At 37.7% G+C, this 23,218-nt stretch overlaps 1 protein-coding gene across 3 annotated transcripts in view; it reads left to right on the top strand.

Annotated features, from left to right (window-relative positions):
• The window catches only part of CPA6 (carboxypeptidase A6), a 349,273-nt gene that overhangs the window by 123,534 nt on the left and 202,521 nt on the right, over positions 1 to 23,218 (top strand). For all 3 annotated transcript variants that reach the window (XM_049633669.1, XM_049633668.1, XM_049633670.1), the window contains one exon: positions 21,136 to 21,211. In XM_049633669.1, coding sequence (XP_049489626.1) covers positions 21,136 to 21,211 — 76 coding nt within the window. The remainder of the gene's footprint in view (positions 1 to 21,135; positions 21,212 to 23,218) is intronic.

The following is a 23,218-nucleotide window of genomic DNA, read 5'->3' on the forward strand; positions in this document are numbered from 1 at the left end:
TGCCTTATGCACCCGCCTTTGAAAGTTCTTTCCTTATGCTTTGTAGCTCCTCTCCTTTTCCCTCCCCACCAGAGACTTGTTTAGAGTAATTGCCACATAGGTATCTGTTGCATGAATGCTTTGTTCTCCATCATGGGTAAGTTTTCTCAGATTCAGTCCCTATTCTTAAATACTACAAGAACTAATTTGAAGAATCATATAATGATTTGACAAAATACATAGCAAATTCTTGAGACACAGTGAAGATATTGTAAGAAATTAATTTAATGGTGGGTTATGTTTTATTGCTTTTTTTTTTCTTCTCTGACCTGTAGTAACAGGAAAAGAACTTTACCATGGAAGCCAATTTCAGAAATTTAAAAGATGATGCAGTTTACAGAAAGTCAGTTTTAATTCAACTCAGCAAATATTTATTGATCCTCCATTATGTGTGAGATGCCATGGTAGGTATGAAACCTCTTGAGAAAATGTCTGTTAGAAAGTGAAGTCCATCAGTAAGTCTTTTGAAGGCTGTGTGTATGTATGTTTTCCACTGTTAAAATACTACAGCAACCAAAAGAGAATAAAGTCCTCACTTCTATCTAATCCAAGAGTGAAGTCTAAATCTTTATGTCCTAAGAAAACTGCCACAGGGAACTTCTTGATGTTTTAACTACTTTATATTGCAACTATAAACCATGACCAGAGAAGAGAAGAATCTATTTAGCTCTCTATTCTCTGCCAAGTTGTCTCTTATTTATTGCGTTTTAATGAAATTTTTCATGTGCATCAAAACATAATCTTTCAACAAAGGAAATGCAGCACTGAGACCCAAGCACTTTATAATATAGAATCTACATGTGAACATTAATTTATCTAGGTGGGATTATACAAAGGATTTCTTTATGCTTAGGCATGAGATATTTTTTAAGTAAACATCCTGTTATTAACTCTTCCATGGGCTACAGGCTTTCAGAAAATACAGCAAATATTTTAAACTGACCTATTTCTCTTGAATATGAGATGGGTTTTAGCTATTATCCTAAGTCTTCCTTTCTGAAAGCACACACACTTTTTGAGGGGTCATCAAAATTAAAGGGGTGTTTTAGAGAAAGGTATTCAGGGAGGGAGGAAAGAACATTGATGTGTTTTTCCACCTGTGAAGACTTGAACAGTAAATTTACGCAGCGCCTGGCTCGATTAAGTGACCGACTTCAGCTCAGGTCATGATCTCATTGTGAGTTCAAGTCCCAAGTCAGGCTCTGTGCTGACAGCTCAAAGCCTGGAGCCTGCTTCAGATTTTGTGTCTCCCTCTCTAACCTTCCCCAGCTTGCTCTCTGCTCTCCCTGAAAAATAAACATTAAAAAATTTTTTGGAAAACCAGTAAATTTAGTTATTCCATAGTTTCCTTCTCATTCCTTAAAAATAAATTACTATTGTAAAGGGTGCTTTTGGGTAGGACACAACCTGACTCAAATTGGCCTGTGCAGTAACATTTTTCTTTACATAACAGGAAGTCAAGAGGTAGGACTAGCTTAATGGTTGGCTGATTCAACAAGACCACTCAAGAGCTACATTGATGTGTTCTCTCCACTCAGTAGTCCAGAGAATCTGATTGACCCTACAGCTCATACCCTTCCTAATCACCGGCTGCCAGTGGCAAGCAGAGTTCCTCTTTTCCTTCTTTACATTTGACAAGAGCATGAATAACCACCCCCCAACTATTCAGTAATAATCCTTCTCTTAAATTTGATTGGACCAATTCATAACACATGTCAATCTCCACACTAAAAAAAAGCTGCTGGGAGATCTACAAGCTCTGATTGGCTGATCAGGACCCATCCCTCATGAGGGGATGGGTGAATATCTGAGCACATCCTTCTGTTAGAGTCTAAGAAAGGGAAAATAGATTTGGAGGAGCAGCCAACAGCATCCACAGCAGTCATCTAATCTTATACCTCCTGAAGAACAGCTTTAGATATCCTTTTCTTCATCTGGGTAAATTGTGCCTTTGGAAATACTGAAAAATTGAACTGTACAGCTTGCACCAATAGAACATGTATACAGAACTTTCTCTGAAATGTTCCCTTTTTATTTTAGGTAAGGTGTCTTGTATGTCAATAGCTCTTGCAGAAAATAATTATCATCTAATGTGTGTGATTCTCAATGCCAAAGAGCTGCCTGAGAAGAGAGGAAATAGTTACAAATTAAGAAACTGATCAATGATTAGATTCAAACACCCATGGAAAGGTCAAGAAACAATAACACCAGCAATAACAGAAAAAAGATAAATAGATCCATAACAAAAGTATTTTATTGTTTCTACTGTTCAGTGAAATATATGTGGAAAACCATCTGCTTTCAGCTCTTTAAGTTCTAAAGGAGAAGAAAAAAATTTTCCTGTAGAAGTAATAACGAAAGTAACTATGCATTGAAAGGCTATAAGTTAGGCATTTCCCAGACAATGTCTGATTGGTACTATGACTGTAAGCCCGTCATGGGCAGAAAATGCTATATCCCTAGCACCTACCACCATACATGCCTGGCACATAATGTAATTTTAACAACTGCGTATGAATAATATAATTCTAACAAAAACCTTATGCAACAGTATATTGCTGTTTCCCCCAACTTAAGAATTAGGAATCCTTGACTCTAAATCTTTAAGCAATTCAGTCAAGTAATAGAGCACAGATTAAAATCCAGCCTTCCTCTCTTTCCCTACCTGAAGAGGAAATAGATAAGATAAATCCAGTGACTTGGAGACTGGATGTTTTTTTCCCTTAAGTTTAAATATTCTTGGCACTAATAAATTTGTTAGGTTTAAAATAAGACCTGCTCTAGATAGATCAGATGATAAAAGCTTATTATAAGCAATCCAAGAATGGAGACTGTTTCCAAACCAGGTCCCTAGAGCCTAAAACATTCACAAAGGGCAGTGTGTCCAGTTCCTGTGCTTCTTGCTTAAGAACTTTATCATTGTGATAACTGAGCTATTACCTGTATCTACTGCCACTGCTCCTGATACTGCAAGCTAATTTTTTCATTGCTTCAAGTGTAAACTCTCTCAAAGACAGGATCCAACTAGATCAGGGGTCAGTCGCTGTCTAGTAGAGTGAGCCCAACTGGGCAGGACTCACTTGTCATTCCACCTGATCTTCCACTGAGTGCCTTTAAGTTAGGTGTCGGATTAGGTGTGGCCACATGGGATGGAGTTATAGGGTACGAGGTGGAATGAGAGCTCAAAGGGAGACCGTGGACAAGTCATACATTCTTAGGCTATCCAGATGTCTGCTGCAAGTAGTTTTCTCTTAAAAAAATATTACCCCCCTTTTTTTTCAATCAACATATTAAAGTATAATAGAACTTAAAATACTGAGGATTTGTAGTCAGGAACCCTAAAGCATAAATACTGGATAAAGTGAAAATCTGACAAAAATATAAAAATCTCATAATACCAAACATCTATATAGTCCTTACTCTGTGTGAGGTGTTATTTTAAGCACTTGACATGTATGCTCCTTTAATCCTCATGATAACACATGAATTAAATACCAGTAACTCCACTCTATAGATAGAGGGGCTGAGGCACAGAGAAGTGAAAAGCATTGCCCGAGGTCCACAGCTATTGCTGACAACTGTCTCCAGAGTAAATGCTTTTATCATACTGTCATTTGTTTTAGTATATAACTTTGTAACTTTGTAGAAAAAAGACATTTCCAGATGCAAAAACAATTGGAGGCAAAAAACAAAGCTAAAGTGGAAAGGAAAAGCTGATACCATGTGCTTCTGGGAGTCAGGACTATGAAAAGGGACTGTCAAGACTGAGGCTGGGATTCTAATGCCTGTAACAGGGAAGACATGGAGAGCTGCAAGAAAGTTTAAATAGAGAAAGTAGGGAACTTCAAAGTGTGGAGAAAAACTCCCTACAGCTGGCGAAATGGAGGTTTTTAATCTCCTAGAGATTTGGGTGATGGGAGATCACTAAAAAGCAGACCCCCCAGGTCTCCCAATGTATGGGTGAGGACTCCTAATTTACACTCTTAATGATCTAGAAGTTGGAGTGAAAACACAAACCTAGCCTTAGACCCCACAAGGCAAGCTTCAAACCACTTTATAGAGACTCTCACAGGACTCCCACAGAATAAACCAAAATGCATTGAGTTCCTTATATGGAGTTCAGAGCTCAGGAGATAAAGATCCTAACGAATAACCACAACAAGTGTTGTGGTAAGATCTGTATTCAGCTTTGGGAAAATATAGAAACAAAGTGAATAAAGTCATCCAGATATCAAGGAATGTCTCCTTGAGGACATAGTCATTAAGCTGCCATCTTCAGTTTATATAATAGTTTCCTAGGGCTGTGGAAACAAAGTACCACAGACTGGGTGACGTAAAGCGCAGAAATTTTTCTCACAGTTCTGGTACTGGAAGTCTGAGAACATGGTGTCATCAGATTTGATTTCTACTGAGGCCTTTCTTAGCTTGCAGATGGCTGTCTTCTTCCTATGTCTTCACGGTGTTTTCCCTTTGCATGTCTGTGCCTAAATTCCCTCATCCCAGTAACCTCATTTTAACTTACCTCTTTAAAGACCTTATCTCAAAATATACTGATTTTGAGATACTGGAGGTAGGACTTCAACATACGAATTTTGAGGGGACCCAATTCAGAGAGCCACACTTAGACGAAATGTGCTACAAAAATCCTAGGTGATTTTTAAAAAAGCATGGAGCAAAGGAGGAGGAAAACAGGGAGGGGGGGAGATGAAAAAATTCTTGAGATCTTGTTCAAGGAGGAAATATACAAAGTCTCGATTCTACACATGAAAGAAGTATCTGTAAAATTTATAAGAAATCACTTAAATTGAAATAAGATGCATAGCTGGCATACTACTAGATAGGACAAGCTGGTGGAGAACTCCAAGAAGAGAAAAGGCAAGAACCCATAACAAAAAATAGGGGTGCCTGGGTGGCTCAGTCAAGATTTCAGCTCAAGGTCATGATCTCACGTTTCATGGGATCAAGCTTTGTGTCGGGCTCTGTGCTGACGGTATGGAGCTTGCTTAAGATTCTCCTTCCTCTCTCTCTGCCCCTCCCCCACTTTCTCTCTTGCTCTCTCAAAAGTTTAACAAGGTCATACGTGTATACATGTATTTTTTTTTTGACATCAAGCTTTTATTTCAATTCTAGTTAATATATAGTGTAATGTTGATTTCAGGAGTAAAATTTAGTCGTTCATCACTTATAGCACCTAGTGCTCATCAAAAGTGCCCTCCTTAATACCTAACACCAATTTAGCCCATCCCTTACCCAGCTCCCCTCCAGAAACCCTGTTTGTTTTCTATAGTTAAGTCTCCTATGGTTTCCCTTCCTCTTTTTTTTCTTCCTTCCCCTGTGTTCATCTGTTTTTCTCAGATTCCACATGTGAGTGAAATCAAATGGTATTTGTCCTTTTCTGACCTATTTTGCTTAGCATGATATACTTTATCTCCATCCATGTCATTGAAAATGGCAAGATTTCTTTCTTTTTGACGGCTAAGTAGTATTCCATTGTATATATATACACCAAATTTTCTTTATCCATCAGAGCCATTATGGGCTCTTTCCATAATTTGGCTATTGTTGACAATGGTGCTATAAACCTCAGGGTGCACATGTCCCTTTGAGTCTTTGTATTTTGGATAAATATCTTGGAGTGTGATTACTGGGTCATAGGGTAGTTGCATTTTTAACTTTGTGAGGAACCTCCATACTGTTTACCACAATGACTTGTCCAGTGTGCATTACCACCAACAACATAAGAGGGTTCCCCTTTCACGTTCTCACCAATCTCTTTGGTTTTCTGTGTTAATTTTAGCATTCTGGTGTGAGGTGGTATCTCATTGTAGTTTTGATTTGTATTTTCTGCATGATGAGTGATGTTGAGAATCTTTTCATGTGTTTGCCACAGGGATGTCATCTTTGGAAAAACTGTTCATGTCTTCTGCCTGTTTCTTCACTGGATTATTTTTTGGGGCATTGAGTTTGATAAGTTCTTTGCAGACTTTGGATACTAACCCTTTATCAGCTTGTCATGTGCAAATATCTTTTCCCATTCTGTAGGTTGTGCTTTAGTTTGGTTGATTGTTGCTTTCACTGTGCAGAAGCTTTTTATCTTAAGTTCCAAAAGTTCATTTTTGCTTTTATTACCCTTGTATCCAGAGATGTCTAGTAGGAAGTTGCTATAGCCAACATCAAAGAGGTTGCTGTAGGTGTTCTTCTCTAGGATTTTGAGGTTTCCTGTGTCACATTTTAGTCTCTAATTCATTTTGAATTTATTTTGGTATATGATGTAAGAAAGTGGTCCAGTTTCATTCCTCTGCATGTTGCTGTCCAGTTTTCCCAACACCACTTGAAGAGACTGAAGGATATTCTTTCCTACTGTGTCAGAGATTAGTTGACCATATAGTTATGGGTCCATTTTTGGGTTTTCTGGTGTTTTTTTTTAAATCTATGTGTCTGTTTTTGTATCAGTAATGTACTGTCTGGATCACTATGGCTTCGTAATATAGCTTTAAGTCTGTAATTGTGATGCCTCCAGCTTTGCTTTTCTTTAAGATTGCTTTGCCTGTTTGGATCTTTTGTGGTTCCATACAAATTTTAGGATTGTTTATTCTAGCTCTGTGAAAAACGCTGATGATATTTTGATAGGGATTGCCTTATAGATGTAGATTGTCTTGGCTAGTATAGACCTTTTAACAATGTTTTCCCAACCCATAAACATGCAATTTTTTTTTCCACTTCTCGTCTTCAGTTTCTTTCATAAGTGTTCAAAGTTTTCAGAATACAGATCTTTTATATTTGGGGTTAGGGTTATTCCTAGGTATTTTAGGAGTTTTGGTGCAATTGTAAATGGGATTGATTCCTTGATTTCTGCTTCATTATTGGTGAATAGATGCAATAGATTTTGTATCCTGTGACTTGGCTGATTTTATTTATCATGTCTAACAATTTTTTTGGTGGAGTCTTGTAGGTTTTCCATGTAGAGTATCATGCCCTCTGTGAACAGTAAGTTTGACTACTTTCTTGCTGATCTGGATGCCTTCTATTTCTTTTGTTGTCTAATTGCTGAAGCTAGAACTTTGAGTACTACATTAAATAACAGTGGTAAGGGTGGATATCCCTGTCTTGTTCCTGATCATAGAGGAAAAGATTTCCCCATTGAGGATGATAGTAGCTGTAGATCTTTCATAAATGGCCTTTATGATGTTCAGGTATGTTTCCTCTATCCCTACTTTGTTGAGAGTTTTTCTTTCTTTTTCTTTTTTAACAAGAATGGATACTATATTTTGTCAAAAGTTTTTCTGCATCTATTGACGGGATCAGATGGTTCTTTTCTTTTATTAACGTGGTGTATCACATTGATTTGCAAATATTGAACCACCTTGCAGCCCAGGAATAATTTCCACTGCATTGGGGTGAACATTTCTTTCAATGTACTCTTGAATTCTATTTGTTAGCATCTTACTGAGAATTTTAGCATCCATGTTCATAATGAATATTGGCCTGTAATTCTCCTTTTTAGTGGGGTCTTTGCCTGGCATTGGAATCAAGGTAATGCTGACCTCCTAGAATGAGTTTGGAAGTTTTCCTTCCATTCCTACTTTTTGGAAAAGTTTAAGAAAAAAATATTAATTCTGGTAAGAATTTCTTGGGAATTTCCCTGGGAAGTAATGGGTCTGTTAAAATTTGCAATTTCTTCCTGTTTCAGTTTTGGTAGTTTATAGGTCTCTAAGCATTTATCCATTCCTTCCAGATTGCACAATTTGTTGGCATATAATATTTCATAATCTCTTCTAATTGTATTTCTGTGGTTTGGGTTGTGATCTCTCTCATTCATGATTATCCATTTGGGCCCTCTCTCTCTTCTTTTTGACAAGTTTGGCTAGAGGTTCATCAATTTTAGTCTGAAAAATCCAGCTCCTGGTTTCATTGATCTATTCTAGTGGGGTTTGTTTCTATATCATTTATTTTTGCTCTAATCTTTATTATTTCCCTTATTATGACTTTAGGCTTTATTTGTTCTTTTCTAGCTCCTTTATTCTTTTTAAAATATAATTTATTGTTAGCTAACCTACATAGTATACAGTGTGCTCTTGGCTTCAGGAGTAGATTCCCATGATTTATCCCTTACATACAATACCCAGTGCTCATCCCAACAAGTGTCCTCCTCAATGCCCATCACACATTTTTCCTGCCCCTCCATCAACCCTCAGTTTGTTCTCTGTATTTAAAAGTCTCTTATTGTTTGCCTTCCTCTTGGTTTGTAACTATTTTTTTCCTTCCCTTCCCCATGGTCTTCTGTTAAGTTTCTCAAATTCCATATCTAAGTGAGGACATATATATCTGCCTTTCTCTGACTGACTTATTTCACTTAGCATAATTCCTTCCAGTTCCATCCACATTGTTGCAAATGGCAAGATTGCCTTTTTCATTGCTGAGTAGTATTCCATTGCATATATATACACCACATCTTCTTTATTCATTTGTCTGTTGATGGACATTTGGGCTCTTTCCATAATTTGGCCATTGTTCATAGCACTGCTGTAAACATTGAGATGCACGTGCCCCTGTGAATCAGCACTCCTGTATCCTTTGGATAAACCTAGTAGTGCTCAAGAGTGTTCCTGTTTCTCCACAACCTTGCCAACATCTTTGTTTCCTGAGTTGTCAATTTTAGCCATTCTAACTAGCATGAGGTGGTATCTCAGTGTGGCTTTGATTTGTATTTCCTTGATGATAAGTGATGTTGAGCATCTTTTCACGTGTCTGTTGGCCATCTGGATGTCATCTTTGGAAAAGTGTCCATTCATGTCTCTTGCCCATGTTTTCACTGGATTGTTTTTTGCGTGCTGAGTTGGAGAAGTTCTTCATAGATTTTTAAATACTAAATCTTTATCCAATATGTCATTTGAAAATATCTTTTCCCGTTCTGTCAGTTGCCTTTTAGTTTTGTTGATTGTTTCCTTTGCAATGCAGAAGTTTTTATCTTGATGAGGTCGCAATAGTTCATTTTTGCTGTTACTTCTCTTGCCTTTGGAAACGTGTTGAGCAAGAAATTGCTGCAGCTGAGGACACAGAGGTTGTTGCCTGTGTTCTTCTCTAGGGTTTTTATGGTTTCTGCCTCACATTTAGCTCTTTCATCCATTTTGAGTTTGTGTATGGTGTAAGAAAGTGATCCAGTTTCATTCTTCTGCATGTTGCTGTCCAGTTCTCCCCAGCACCATTTGCTAAAGAGACTGTCTCTTTTCTATTGGATATTCTTTCCTGCTTTGTCAAAGATTAGTTGGCCATACTTTTGTGGGTCCAATTGTAGGTTCTCTATTGCGTTCCATTGGTCTATGTGTCTGTTTTTGTGCCAATACCATGCTATCTTGATGATTATAGCTGTGTAGTATAGGCTAAAGTACGGGATTGTGATGTTCCTGCTTTGGTTTTACCATACTTCTATCAGACAAACTAGACTTTAAAGACTGTAACAAGAGATGAAGAAGGGCATTATATCATAATTAAGCGATCTATCCATCAGGAAGAGCTAATAATTGTAAATGTTTATGCCCCAAACTTGAAAGAACCCAAATATATAAATCAATTAATCACAAACTTGAGCAAGCTTGCTGATAATATTGTAATTGTAGGTGACTTTATTACTCCACTTAAAGCAATGAACAGATCATCCAGGCAAAAAGTCAATAAAGGAACAATGGCCTTGAATGATAGACTGGACCTGATGGACTTGATGGATATATTGAGAACTTTCCATACAAAAGCAGCAGAATGCACATTCTTCTTGAGTGTACATGGAACATTCTCCAAAATATATCATATACTTGGTCACAAAACAATCTTCAACAAATAAAAAAAAAGGATTGATATCATACAATGCATATTTTCAGGTCATAATGCTATGAAACTTAAAATCAATCACAAGAAAAAAATTGGAAAGCCTCCAAATGCATGGAGATTAAAGAACACCCTACTGAAGAATGAATGGGTCAACAGAAAATTAAAGAAGAAATTTAAAAATATATGGAAGCAAATGAAAAAACACAACAATCTAAACTTTTTGAGATGCAGCAAAGGCAGTCCTAAGAGGAAGATATATTGCAATCCAAGCCTATCTCAGGAAGCAAGAAAAATCCCAAATACAGACCCTAACCTCACACCTAAAGGAACTAGAAACAGAGCAGCAAAGAAACCCCAAAGCCAGCAGAAGAATAGAAATCATAATGATTAGAGCAGGAAATTTTGGGACCCTTCTTCTTGAGGTAGGCCTGTATTCGTACATACTTCCTTCTCATGACTGCTTTTGCTGCATCTCAAAGGTTTTGGACTGTCGTATTTTCATTTACTTCCATGTTTTTTTTAAATTGCTTTTTTAATTTCCTGGTTAACTGATTCATTCTTTAGCAGGATGTTCTTTAACTTCCATGTATTTGTGGTATTTCCAATTTTTTTCTTGTCGTTCACTTCAAGTTTCAAGCATTGTGGAGAGAGAAATATGCATGGTATGATCTCAATCTTTTTGTATTTGTTGAGGCCTGATTTGTGGTCCAGTATGTAATCTATTCTGGAGCATGTTATGTATGCTTCAAAAAGAATGTGTACTCTGGAGCACCTGGTTGGCTCAATTGGTTGAGCATCTGGCTGTTGATTTTGGCTCAAGTCATGATCTCGTGGTTTATGGGATTGAGCCTACTTGAGATTCTTAATCTCTTTCTGCCCCTCCCCTGCTCATGCTCTCTCTCTCTCAAAATAGATTTTTTAAAAAAGCGTATTCTGCTACTTTAGGATGAAATCTTCTGAACATGTCTGTTAAGTCCATCTGGTCCAGTGTGTCATTCAAAGCCATTGTTTCCTTGTTGATCTTCTGCTTAAATGATCTGTCCATTGCTATAAGTGTGGTATTAAAGTCCCCTACTATTATTTTACTATTATCAAGGAGTTTATGTTTGTGATTAACTGACTTATATATTTGCATGCTTCCAACTTACGGGCATAAATATTATTGCTACATCTTATTGGGTAGAATCCTTTATTATGATATAGTGCCATTCTTCATCTCTTGTTACAGTCTTTGGTTTAAAATCTAGTTTTTCTGATATAAATACGGCTACTCCAGCTTTCTTTTGACGTCCATTAGCATGATAAATGTTCTCTATCCCCTCATTTTGTCTGTAATTGTCTTTAGGTCTACAGTGAGTCTCTGATAGGCAGCCTATAAATGGGTCTTTAAAAAAAACTATTTTTTTTTCTAATTTTTTAACGTTTATTTATTAGAGAGCATGAGCATAGGAGGGGCAGAGAGAATGGGAGACACAGAATCTGAAGCAGGATTCAGGCTCTGAGTTGTCAGCCCAGAGCCCAATGCAGGGCCCAAACCCACAAACTGCAAGATCATGACCTGAGCTGAAGTCAGAAGCTCAACTGACTGAGCCACCCAGGCGCCCCCCCAAAAAACCCCATTCTGATACCCTATATCTTTCGATTGGGGCATTTAGCCCATTTACATTCAAAGTGATTATTGATAGATATGAATTTAGTGCCATTGTATTACCAGTTAAGTTGTTCCTGGAGATTTTCTTTGTTCCTTTCTATCTTTGTCACTTTTGGTCTTTCTTTCCCAAAGAGTCCCCTTTAATATTTCTTGCAGGGTTGGCTTAGTGATCACAAACTCCTTTAGTTTTTGTTTGGGAAACTGTCTCCCTTCTATTCTTAATGACAGTTTTGCTGGATAAAGTATTCTTGACTGCATATTTTTCCCCTTCAGCATGTTGAATATATCATGTTACTCCCTTCTTGCCTGCCGAGTTTCTGCAGATCAATTTGCTGTGAACCTTATTTGTCTTCCCTTGGAAGTTAGGGATTTCTTTTCCCTCCTGCTCCCAGGATTTTTTTTATCTCTGTATTTTGCAAATTTTACTACAATATATGTTGATGATGGCCTGCTTTTGTTGATTTTGATAGTTCTCTGTGCCTCCTGTATTTGGATGTCTGCTTCCTTTCCCACATGAGGGAATTTTTCAGCTATATTTTGCTTAAATAAAACTTCTGCCTCCTTTTCTCTCTCTTCTTCCCTCTCTTCTTCTGGGACTCCTATGATACGAATGTTATTATGCTTTATGGAGTTGCTGAGTTCCCAAATCTACACTTGTGATCCAATATATATATTTCCCTCTTCAGCTTCATTAGCTTGCATAATTTTATTTTCTATATCACTTAATTTGTTCCTGTTTCTTCCATCCTTGTCATTATATCCACTCAATGTTGCATCTCAATTACAACATTTTTTTATTTCCGCCCGTCTGCGTTTTAGGTCTTTTGTTTCTGTACTAAAGGACTCCCTGGTATCTTCAGTGTTTTTCTCAAGCCAAGCTAGAATCTTTGATCATTTTAAATTCTAGCTCAGGCATATTACTTCTACCTGGTTTTTTTTTTTAATGTTTGCTTGTTTTTGAGAGTGACAGAGTACAAGAGGGGGAAGAACAGAGAAGGAAGACACAGAATCTGAAGCAGGCTCCAGGCTCTGAGCTGTCAGCACAAAGCCCAATGAGGGGCTTGAACCCATGAATTGTGAGATCATGACCTGAGCTGAAATTGGATGCTCAACCAACTGAGTCACCCAGACACCCCTACTTCTACCTGTTTTAACTAGAACCCTGGCCATGACCTTTTCTTGTTCTTTCTTTTGGGATGAATTCTTCCATGTTGGCATTCTGCTTTAGGTTAGGAAAGCCTGATATGTTTCCTTCTCCTGAGAGCAATAGCTATATTAAGAAGAGGTCCTATACTGTCCAGGGCCTGGCACTTCAGAAAGTGTTTCTGGTGTATGCTGTGTGCATTCTGCTGTTGCATTTTGGCTGCTCTTTCCTTCTGATCACTCCTCTGCAGAGTTTCTCCTTGCCTACAATGAGGAGTGTTTGGACCTTGTCCCATGTGTGGCAAGTTTTAAGGAGGTATACTTTGGTCTGCTTGTTACAAGAGGCTAGAACCTGTTTCCACTAGAATGAAGTTTTGCAGCACTCTATGGTCAGTAGGTTTTGTGCCTGTGAGGGATTTGTGCTGCTGTTCTGGGGGAGGGGCCTGCTGTTGCTCTGGCTGTCAGGCACAGTTGCCCTAGTACAGAAGCACCCTGCAGAGTGCAGGGGATGGGGCTTGGTGTAAGTGGCTCAAATCTCCACTGTGCAAGCAGTACTGCTCACTAAAGTCTATTGGTGCTGACATACAGGGATGGAATGGCATTAGTCCCCTCTCTCATCCTTGGAGATGGAGTTTGCACCCACCACCATTCAGGAAACCTTCACAGAAGAGCAAACAATCTTTTGTGTGTCCTAGACAAACTTCAGATTCCTACCTTCACCCTGTCTGTGTCCGGGCCACCTGCCTACCTGGCAGCGCAGTTCACCTGTGTTTTATCTCCAGAACACCGGAGATAAACTGGAGTTTCAGAACTCCAAACTTTAGATCTGGCATGATGCAGACCCACACTGATCCTCTGGGGGAAGGTCTTGTCATGCTGTGGCCGGTGCTGGTTTTTCCCAGAAGGGCACTTGCATAAATTCACAGGGGCTTGGAGTTTATGGTAAAGCACAACAAAAAGCTGGTGTCTCAGCTACCCTCAGCAGGTGTCTCTGCTCCTATGCTAATGAATGGAGCAATGGGATGGCACCCATTGTCTCTCTTGTCCCCTGAGATGCAGTTAACCTCTACCAAATGTACTCCAAGACGGGGAACTGTCTTTCCCACTGCCACCCAGGGTATCCTCAGACCACACTGTCTACTCCTAGGCTTCTATCCTCTTTCTCCACAAAAACACCCCTATGCTTGCCAAACTCTACACCTGCCACAGAGCTGACTTCTAAAAACTTCATTTTTTAAGCTCTGCTGCTCATAAAAGCTCATGAAAATCAGTGTCTCATTTTCCAGGTCAGTGGTTTGGGAGAAGTGTTTTTCCTATGCGATCCCTTATGCATCTCTCCCCCCACTCCATAATCAGGGCCCCCTCCCCTCAGCAGCACCCATGATCACGTCTGCACCTCCTGCCTTCCACAATATGGTCTAATTTCTCCTTCTAGCTGTGCAGTTTGTTCTCACAGTCCTCAGATAAATTTCTTGGGTGTTCAAAATGATTTGGTAATTACCTAGCTGTGTTTGAGGGATGAGGCAAGTGCAGGATCCCCCTACTACACCGCCATCTTACCTCCATCTCCTGTAAAAGTGTATTAATACTAGAAAATGTATGTGCCTTATGTTTTTATGCATATTAAATTTATAAAAAGAAAATCACACATATTAGGTATTCTAATTAATGGGAATGAGTAAAATTCTCCACTTAAAAGTCAGAAAAATCTTACTAGTTAAATTTTTTAAAATTCAGTATTATGTTTGCAAGAACCATATTTGTGGGGGGGGGAAGCAGAAGAAAGATATAGGCAAAACTGTCCCAATCATTTGGCAAGAAAGGAAATTTAAGAGTATTAAATGAGCCATAGAAGGATTTTCTAGAAACATTTTAAAATAAAAGCTTTATTCCATTCAGAAGATAGAGTAGTCATTAATATTTATAGCTACTCGTTAAAATACATGAATTAAGAGTTTTTAAATTAAACTGACAAATCCAAAATAATAGCAAGCATATTAAAATTCTATCAAAAATTGTCAAATTTAGCGATGACAAAAATTTAACATAATTAAGCATTTTTAATAGACAAAATTTTTTGACATCCTTCAAAATAACTCTTTAATAAAGAGAAACTAAAAACCACAATTATCTATCCCATTTACAACTGCATCAAAAAGAATACAATACCTAGAAATCAAGTTAACCAAGGAGGTAAAAGATGTATGTTGAAAACTAAGACCTTAATGAAAGAATTAAGAAATAAGTGGAAAGAAATTCCATGCTCATGGAATGGAAGATATAATGTTAAAATGTCCATACTTCTCAAAGTGATCTACAGATTAAGTGCAATCCCTATTGAAATGCCAATTGTATTTTTCACAGAAATAGAAGAAACAGTCCTAAAAATCGTATAAAACAAGAGCCCTCAAAGAGCCCAAAGTAATTTTGAGAAATAAGACCTAAGCTGGAGGTATCGTACTCTGATTTCAAAGTACACCACCAAGGTGTAGTAATCAAAACAGAATGGCACTGGTATAAAAACAGATACACAGATCACTGGGACAAAATAGAGCACCCAGAAATAAACCTACACCTATGTGGTCAATTAATTATGACAAAAGAACCAAGAATATACAATGGGAAAGGACAATCTCTTCAATAAATGAGGCTGGGAAACGGGACAGCTACATGCAAAAGAATGAAACTGGACCACTATCTTATACCATATGTGAAAATTAATGCAAAGTGAATTAAAGACTTAAATGTAAGACATGAAATCATAAGACTCCTGGAAGGAATCATAATGAATAAGGCCTTTGACGTAGCCCTTGGTGATGATTTTTCAATCTGACCCCAAAAGCAAAAATAAACAAGTTGGGGTTACATGAGATGAAGCTTCACAGTAAAGAAAACCATCACAGAATGTAAAGGCAGCCTACCAAATGGGGGAAATTATTTACAAATCACCTGTTCCATAAGTGGCTAGTATCTGAAATAAAGAATTCATACAACTCAATAGCCAAAAACTGAAAAATGGGCAGAAGATCTAAATACATATTTTTCCAAAGAAGATATACAGATAGACAGCAGGCACATGAACAGGTGCACAACATAATCATCAGGGTAATGCCAATCAAAACCAAAATGCAATATCACTCCCCTTCTGTTAGAATAGCTATTATCAAAACCATAAATGTTGGTGAGGGTGTGGAAAAAAAGAATGCCTTGTGCACTGTTGATGGAAACATAAACTGGTACAGCCACTATGGAAAACAGTATGGAGATCCCTTAAAAATTACAACTACCATATGATCCAGCAATTCCACTTCTGGGTGTTTATCAAGAGATAAAACACTAATTCATAAAGGTATCTGTACCCCATGTTTACTGTAGCATTATTTACAATAGCCAAGATAGTGAAGCAACTAAGTGACCATCAATGAATGAATGGATAAAGAAATTGTAATATGTGTATATATACACATACACACAATGGAATATTATTCACCTATTAAAACATGAGTAACAAAATAGACCTAAAGAAGACAGAATTCATATAGAATTTATAATTTCAAGTAGAAATTATATACATACAAAAAACAATTTATTGACAAAAACAATGATTTTTTTTTTTAAAGTTTATTTCTGAAACAGAGACAGAGTGTGAACAGGGGAGGGGCAGAGAGAGAGGGAGGGAGACACAGAATCCGAAACAGTCTCCAGGCTCTGTGCTGACAGCTCAGAGGGGCTTGACATGGGGCTTGAACCCACAAACTGTGAGATCATCACCTGAGCTGAAGTTAGATGCTTAACTGACTGAGCCACCCAGGCACCCCAAAACAGTGATCTTTTTTAAAAAAACCAATTAATCTTTAGAAAGATTTTTTTTTAGAAAAAAACCAATTAATCCTTAGAAAGTCTGAAGAATTTTTTTTAACATTTATTTATTATTGAGACACACAGAGTATGAGCAGGGGGAGGGGTAGAGAGAGGGGGAGACACAGAATCCGAAGCAGACTCCAGGGTTTGAGTTGTCAGCACAGAGCCCGACACGGGGCTCGAACTCAAAAACTGCAAGATCATGACCTGAGCCAAAGTCAGTCACTCAGCCAACTGAGCCACCAAGACACCCCAAGTCTGAAGAATTTTTATTTAAAATCACAAACAGGGACCTCTGGATTGCCTAGTTGGTTTAGCCTTTGACTCTTGATTTCAGCTCAGGTCATGATCCCAGGGTCTTGGGATTGAGCCCTGCTGAGCATGGAGCCTGCTTAAGGTATTCTGTGTGTGTCTCTGTATCTGTCTCTTTCCCTCTTCCTATCCCTCTCTACCCCTCTTCCCTTTTCCCCCACTTGTGCACTCTCTCTATAAAATAATAAAAAGTAAAAATAAATCACAAATTAGCACATAGAAAGGGACAACACCACAGATGAAGATGCCTTAAATATAAGACATTTTAATTATGTTTATCTTATAACTTATATAAGTTTTTCAGGAAATGTAAATTAGCAAAATTAACTCAAAAAGCCCAGAAGAAAACTGAATAGACCAATATCCACTTAAGAGATGAGAAGGTAGATACCTGACCCTAAACTGTCAAAAAGTTTGTTTCACCTTGAGTAACTTTATGGGTGTATTCTACAAAACAATCAGGGACACAGTTTCTGTGCCATTCGAGTTGTCAAGGCATATTACAAAGCTGAGAAATTTCCAATTCTGTGAGGCTAGCTTTTAATGATACCAAAAATCAAAAAAGGGTGATTCAAAAAGAACATGTTTGTTTATAAAAAGCTTATTTTTTAAAATGTCTCCCTTATAAATATAGGCCTAAAACTCTAAAATAAAACAGTAACACATAGAATCCAGCTGTTTATTTTAAAAAGTGTTTTAAAAGTTGCGTATTAAGTGAAAATTAAAAGCAAATTATGAGATGTTACGAAACCATCGTATGTGAATATACCCATGTGAAAATGCAAGACAGCCAGGAATGAATCACAGAAAAATTAACAGTGGCCACTAGGGGACAATGGGAGAGTTGGCATGAAAGAGAACTGGGAGGGGAATTATATTTTGTATCTGCTATAATTTATTTTTACAAGCATAGATTTATAAATTGGCTCTATAACTTACAAAGAAATCTAGAGTTTAATAATGGAATCAATTGTGAAAGTTTATGCCAGGATCCAGGAGGAAATATCTGGAGTTTCAGATCTATGTCTTTCAAAAGGAGTCTGTGGACTCTCCAGTAGCCCATAAAACAGGCTTTCTCCCATAGGAGTTGCAGTCAAGGCATAGCAATAAATATGGTAGGCATCAGCTTTGAGCAGCATAGTTTTAGAACTTGAAAAGGAAAATGAGTTAGTTCACTGCTCACTCCTTTGATGAGGAAACTGAAGCCCAGGAAGATTGTAAAAAGGTAGAGAAGGTATTCTTTTGCTAAATACTCTTCTCTGGATGCATATGTTCTCATTATGCATTTAATAATGCTTTTTACATTGATTAAGTGTGTTTAATATCATTCCTATGGTTGCCACTGTACATAAGGATCAGTAATCAACTTGCAGCTTGGTGCTAGCGTTATAGCAACATAACTTAATTAGTCTTGGGAGGTAAGGGGCAAAATTGAAGTATATCATGAGTGAATATAGAATTACTCGGCAATTAGCTGTCTGGAATATCCTTCCTCTATATGACATACTTAAAATTGAAAGTGCCTATGCTTTCTAAGTAAACTATATAGATTTCCTGAGCTTGAAATACCCAATTTACAAACACATGTGCATACCCAGTCAGCTCTCTAACCTCAGCCCCTATTCAGACCTGTGATTTCTCTCAATCCCAAAGGGTAGCAAAGGGGGTCTTAAATTGATGTTGCCACCTAGTGGTTGAAAAAAAATCAGTTCTAAGGAAAGCCTCTCCAACCATCTTTAATGGTTATGTTTAGCTAGTTTTTCCTCTGAGTTCCAGGAGCTACTTTACATTCTGAAACTTTCCTGTTTGTAGTGCTGGATTATTGTTGGCCATTTCAAAAAAGACTAGCTATCAGATCTAGGGAGAGTAAGCTATTTGGTTGAACAAGTGGGGCATTTGGGGTGGGCGGGGGGGGCGGGGCATTTAGTTTTGCACACTGAATAGAGCACTCTTGTTGGTTTCGGTTACTGGTTAGTGTAATAAAACTTACAGGTTTAAAATATATGAAATTTATTGGGTTTTCCTAAATAACTTTCCTTATTCTCCTTTTTCTCTGATAAGTAATCAAATAGTAATAAACACATATCTCAAGTCACACTTGAGAATTTCTACAAGTTATGATGAAGTGAACTTTTTGTGATAAAGGTGACAAAGCTGGGTTTGAGCAATCACTCTCAGAATTAAATAGTCCCAGAAGTGGTCATCTTTTATCCTTTTATCCTCCCATCTCACAGGAGAAGAACCAATTGCCAGGTTGAATTATCCATCATTTAAGAAAAAGAAATCTTCCTATGGCTGTAAAACAGCTTCAGATTGCTTTCTTTGCAGTCTTGAGGAGGTGATAAGGGCCCAGATGGGGGTGTTTTTCAGCAAGCTGTCAAATGATCCATCCCTCAAAAACAACCATATCACCCAGCGAAGTTGCCTTTCTCTGCCAAGAATTATATTGGGTCAGGTGGGAGAGGCCAGAATATGATGAAGCCAGGAAAAATAAAGGACAGAGAACTGTGTACCAGAAATGAAAGAGAAAAGGTGTGAATTACATTTAAGTTACAAAGTCATGTTTGGAACTGCTTCACAGTGACTTGGTTTTTTCTTTCCCTGTACTTTCTTTTATTTTTTCCTGGGAAAATAGACTGCATGACATTGATACTGAGAGGTGGTTTTGTGTGATTCTGAGGAAACCTAAGTGACATTAGGTTAGTAGTGCCTAAAAAATACTAAATTATCAACAAGTCAAGGGCCTTTTAATTCATAGACCTAAAGAAGGTATAACAGGATCCTTTGAGATAACAAAGCTAAAGTGATTGGAAATGAACACATAGCCCTAAAGAATAATTTTCCAACAAATCTGCAAGTCTCCCTCGGGGTCTAATGACCTCCATATTAATCTTACCTAGCCTTGAACACGGCTATTCATCTAAGTAGTAAAATCATAGAAAAATATGCCAATTCTATCCTTGTTCCAGTATACCTTTGAGGCTGGAGAGATAAGTTGTGGGTCAAGTGCTAGAGTTTTTGTTTTGTGCTGTATGTATATATATGTTACATGTATATATGGTATTAATCTTTATCTTCAGTCATTGTAAAATGCTATAAAGGCTTATGAAAAATATTCTGGTTGTACCTATTTAGTACAGGAAACTTAAATTTCTAGAAATCAATTGCTCTCAATGATCTCCTTTATACCAGCCATTAATAAATAACTATATGCAAAACATTGAGCAGTTGTGATTATTATATACTAGAGCTGTGCTTTCCAACCTGTCCTCATCATGATATAATGATACCTCTTTGACATACCTTGTGGGGAGGTCACTGCTATAGAGAATGACTCATCTAGTCTTCTCAGACAATTCAGGATCTTTACTGAAAGAAATTTTAGAGTGTTCAAATATCATCTCAGCTTTGGTACAATTTTAATGGCAGTAAAAATTAATTTTAAATTTTTATCGCTTAAAAGTTTTTATAGCCATCAGCATCTTGCGGGACACCTGAACAATTGATGGCCCTCTAATTTGTCCCCCCATGCCAGCTGGGAAGCTCCATACTGCAGAAATAAGATGGCCCATAGAGATGGGCTTCTCTCTACTGTTCTCAGTGGGAAGAATCCAAATCAGAAGAAAGGTTCCATGTTGTATGGCTTTCATAAATTCTCTTCTTGAAAGTCACTTGCCTTCTCAGCATTAAGTTTTAAAGAGTGCTTTTACCTTTGTCATCAGAAATTGCTTTCTTAGTATCTTTGAGCTATTCATGAAAATCCTTGCTCCTGTTACCCCTGTCCCTGTGTTTTTGGACTTTCTCTGCTTAAGTGTGAGTTTGTAATTTTCAAAAGCTGATTAAAAAACAAATAGTTTTATTATTTTTTTGAAGTTTACTTTGAGAGAGAGAGTGAGAGCATGTGCATGAGCTGAGCATAGGGAGGGGCAGAGAGAGAGGGAGAGAGAGAATCCCAAGCAGGACCATCTCTGGCAGCACAGAGCCCAACACAGGACTCCACATGGGGCTCGAACTCATGAACCCTGAGATCATAATCTCAGCTGAACCAAATCAGTTGTTTGAGCCACCCGGGGCCCCAAAATAAATAGTTCTAAGGCGGGGGAAAAAAGACCAATGTGATCAGAGAGTAACAATAACTGGATAAAATACCTGCTGGTCCAGGTATTGCTGGTGTCAGTCTAGTCCACAGTTTGGCTATTTCTCTTCTTAATTGCAAAGGCAGTTGTTAAAAAAGCGAGCAGATAGAGATGGCTAAATCTTTAGTTTTGGAAGATGAATAACACCATTTTTCCCCTTTCTTATAGTGATAAGGTGATCAGACTTATTCCCAGTACAGAAGAAGAAGCAAATGCACTGAAGAAAATGTGCCACCAACTTAAGGTAAAAAAGCGTCCGCTCACTTATAATGCTTATAATGTGTTTACAGGGCTTTGCTACAGGAATTGAGTAAGTGGAGTTTATTAGCCAAGGGAAGAAAATGCTAAGGGAGAACTTGAAAGAGCTTTTTAAAGAATAAGTTAAGGTTACTCAAAATATGATTTATCTGACCCATTATCTAGTTATGGGTTCATTTATTTTCCATCTCCCTTAGTAGAATGTAAGCTTTGTGAGAGAGCTTTTATCTATTTTTTCATTGCTGTATTGTGTCAGGAATATCCTACAAGTTCAGTAAATGTTTTTTGTTGTTTTTAATGAATAGGTAAATTTAGTTTATAATTTTCTAGAGCTTCACTTTTACTTTTCCTTCTTAAAATTTTCCTGCTGATCATCTATACTTCATTTTAATTAAAACTTCAAGCAGAAGTGAGGAAAATTTTTTAAAAATTAAAGTTAATTAATTTTGGTATGTTTCAGTGGGTCTGATTAGAAAGTTCTGTTGGCAAAGGTTGAAGGGCTCTGATTATTCAATCTTTGATGAATTTTGTGAGTTTTAGAGTTAGAGAATTTCTCATCTCCATATTATTGCATATAACTGAGTGTTAGCTTTAGCTAAAAAGTTATAATGAGAAGTGCGGTGATGGGCTTTTTTTTCCATGCCTATGAAGAACAAAGGCAAGACTGCAAAATATGTAGTGGTTTAGCTTCATTTTAATGGATAGTAAATCAGGTTACCAAGAAGGCCTCATTAATCTTCAATATGGGATAGAAAAGCACATGTCCTGGATGACTGCAGGACAATCCTACCTGGAGAAGATGTTAGGGAGATGAGAGAGGAGGGATAGTCTCCGTGTCTTCATGAGATGCAGTTATCGAACTTTCGGTCTTTTCTTTTTGACTTGATTTTTCCCTTTGATGTCTTTCCTTCAAATATTGAATGCACTTGCAAATTAAGTTTGGAACTTTGAGTTTATCCCCTTCTTTCCTTCCTCCTCACTCCCAGCTTTTACATATGCACTGTCCAACTTAATGTTGGGTCTCATGACGAGGGCTCAGAGTGAAAATGCAGGAGCTCACCCCAAATTGTAGTGATTGTATCCAATACCAGAGACTGCTCACCAGGCATGTCCTAAACTTCATCTTCTCAAAGGAATTTCTGCTTCAGGATACTGACACAAACTTTCCTCTGGTCATGTATGATCATCAACCCCACTATAGTCTTTTCAGCAGCAATATCTCAACACTACCTAAAGAGCCCACCAGGGACTTAACATTTGCAAAGAAGCAGAGCAGCTTTCAAATAGAATTTTCTGTCTCCATTAAAATTGTGTTTTAGATACACTATCAGGAAAATAGCCACTTTACATCATGGAGTCCAGTATTTCATGGAACAAATATGCTTAACCAAACTTTGGGAGAAAACATCTGTGAAACGATTCCTCCCCCTATTTGTAAATATATTTACATGGGAGGCCTTACAAAGTTATAAAAATGAAATTGCATAGTTACATACGTGATGATCCCATATCATTATCAAAAGCAATAAAATTACATCAGTGAGGGCTGGGAGGGTTACTTAAAATCTCTTGTAAATCGTAGTAGATGGAACAAAAAGATGTTGAGCATAGGTCAGACTGAACACTAAGAATACATGATATTGTGCCCTTTTCTGGACACACTTCTGTACACACTTAAAAAAATTGCTGTGTATGTTCATTGAGTCCTTGAGGAAAGGAAGTAGGGAGTAGGGGACATGGTTTGGACGCAAAGGAGCTTTAGAGGACAACTAAAGACAGGGAAGGAGAGGGGGCTGGTGAGGAAGAGAGGAACAGAGTTGAAGGGAAGAACAGGGGTTAATACCAGAATGTTGATGATGTTCTAGCGGCTCCCCACCACAGAGAATCCAGCCCCTCTTGGGCACTATGTGCCAGTCCCAAGTCCACCTGCTTCGTATAAATTGTCCCCTTTGAACAACTCTGTGAGGTGGATACTATTATTGCTGTTTTACAG

Source organism: Panthera uncia, chromosome F2 (genome assembly GCF_023721935.1).
Source record: "Panthera uncia isolate 11264 chromosome F2, Puncia_PCG_1.0, whole genome shotgun sequence".
Taxonomy (NCBI): Eukaryota; Metazoa; Chordata; class Mammalia; order Carnivora; family Felidae; genus Panthera; species Panthera uncia.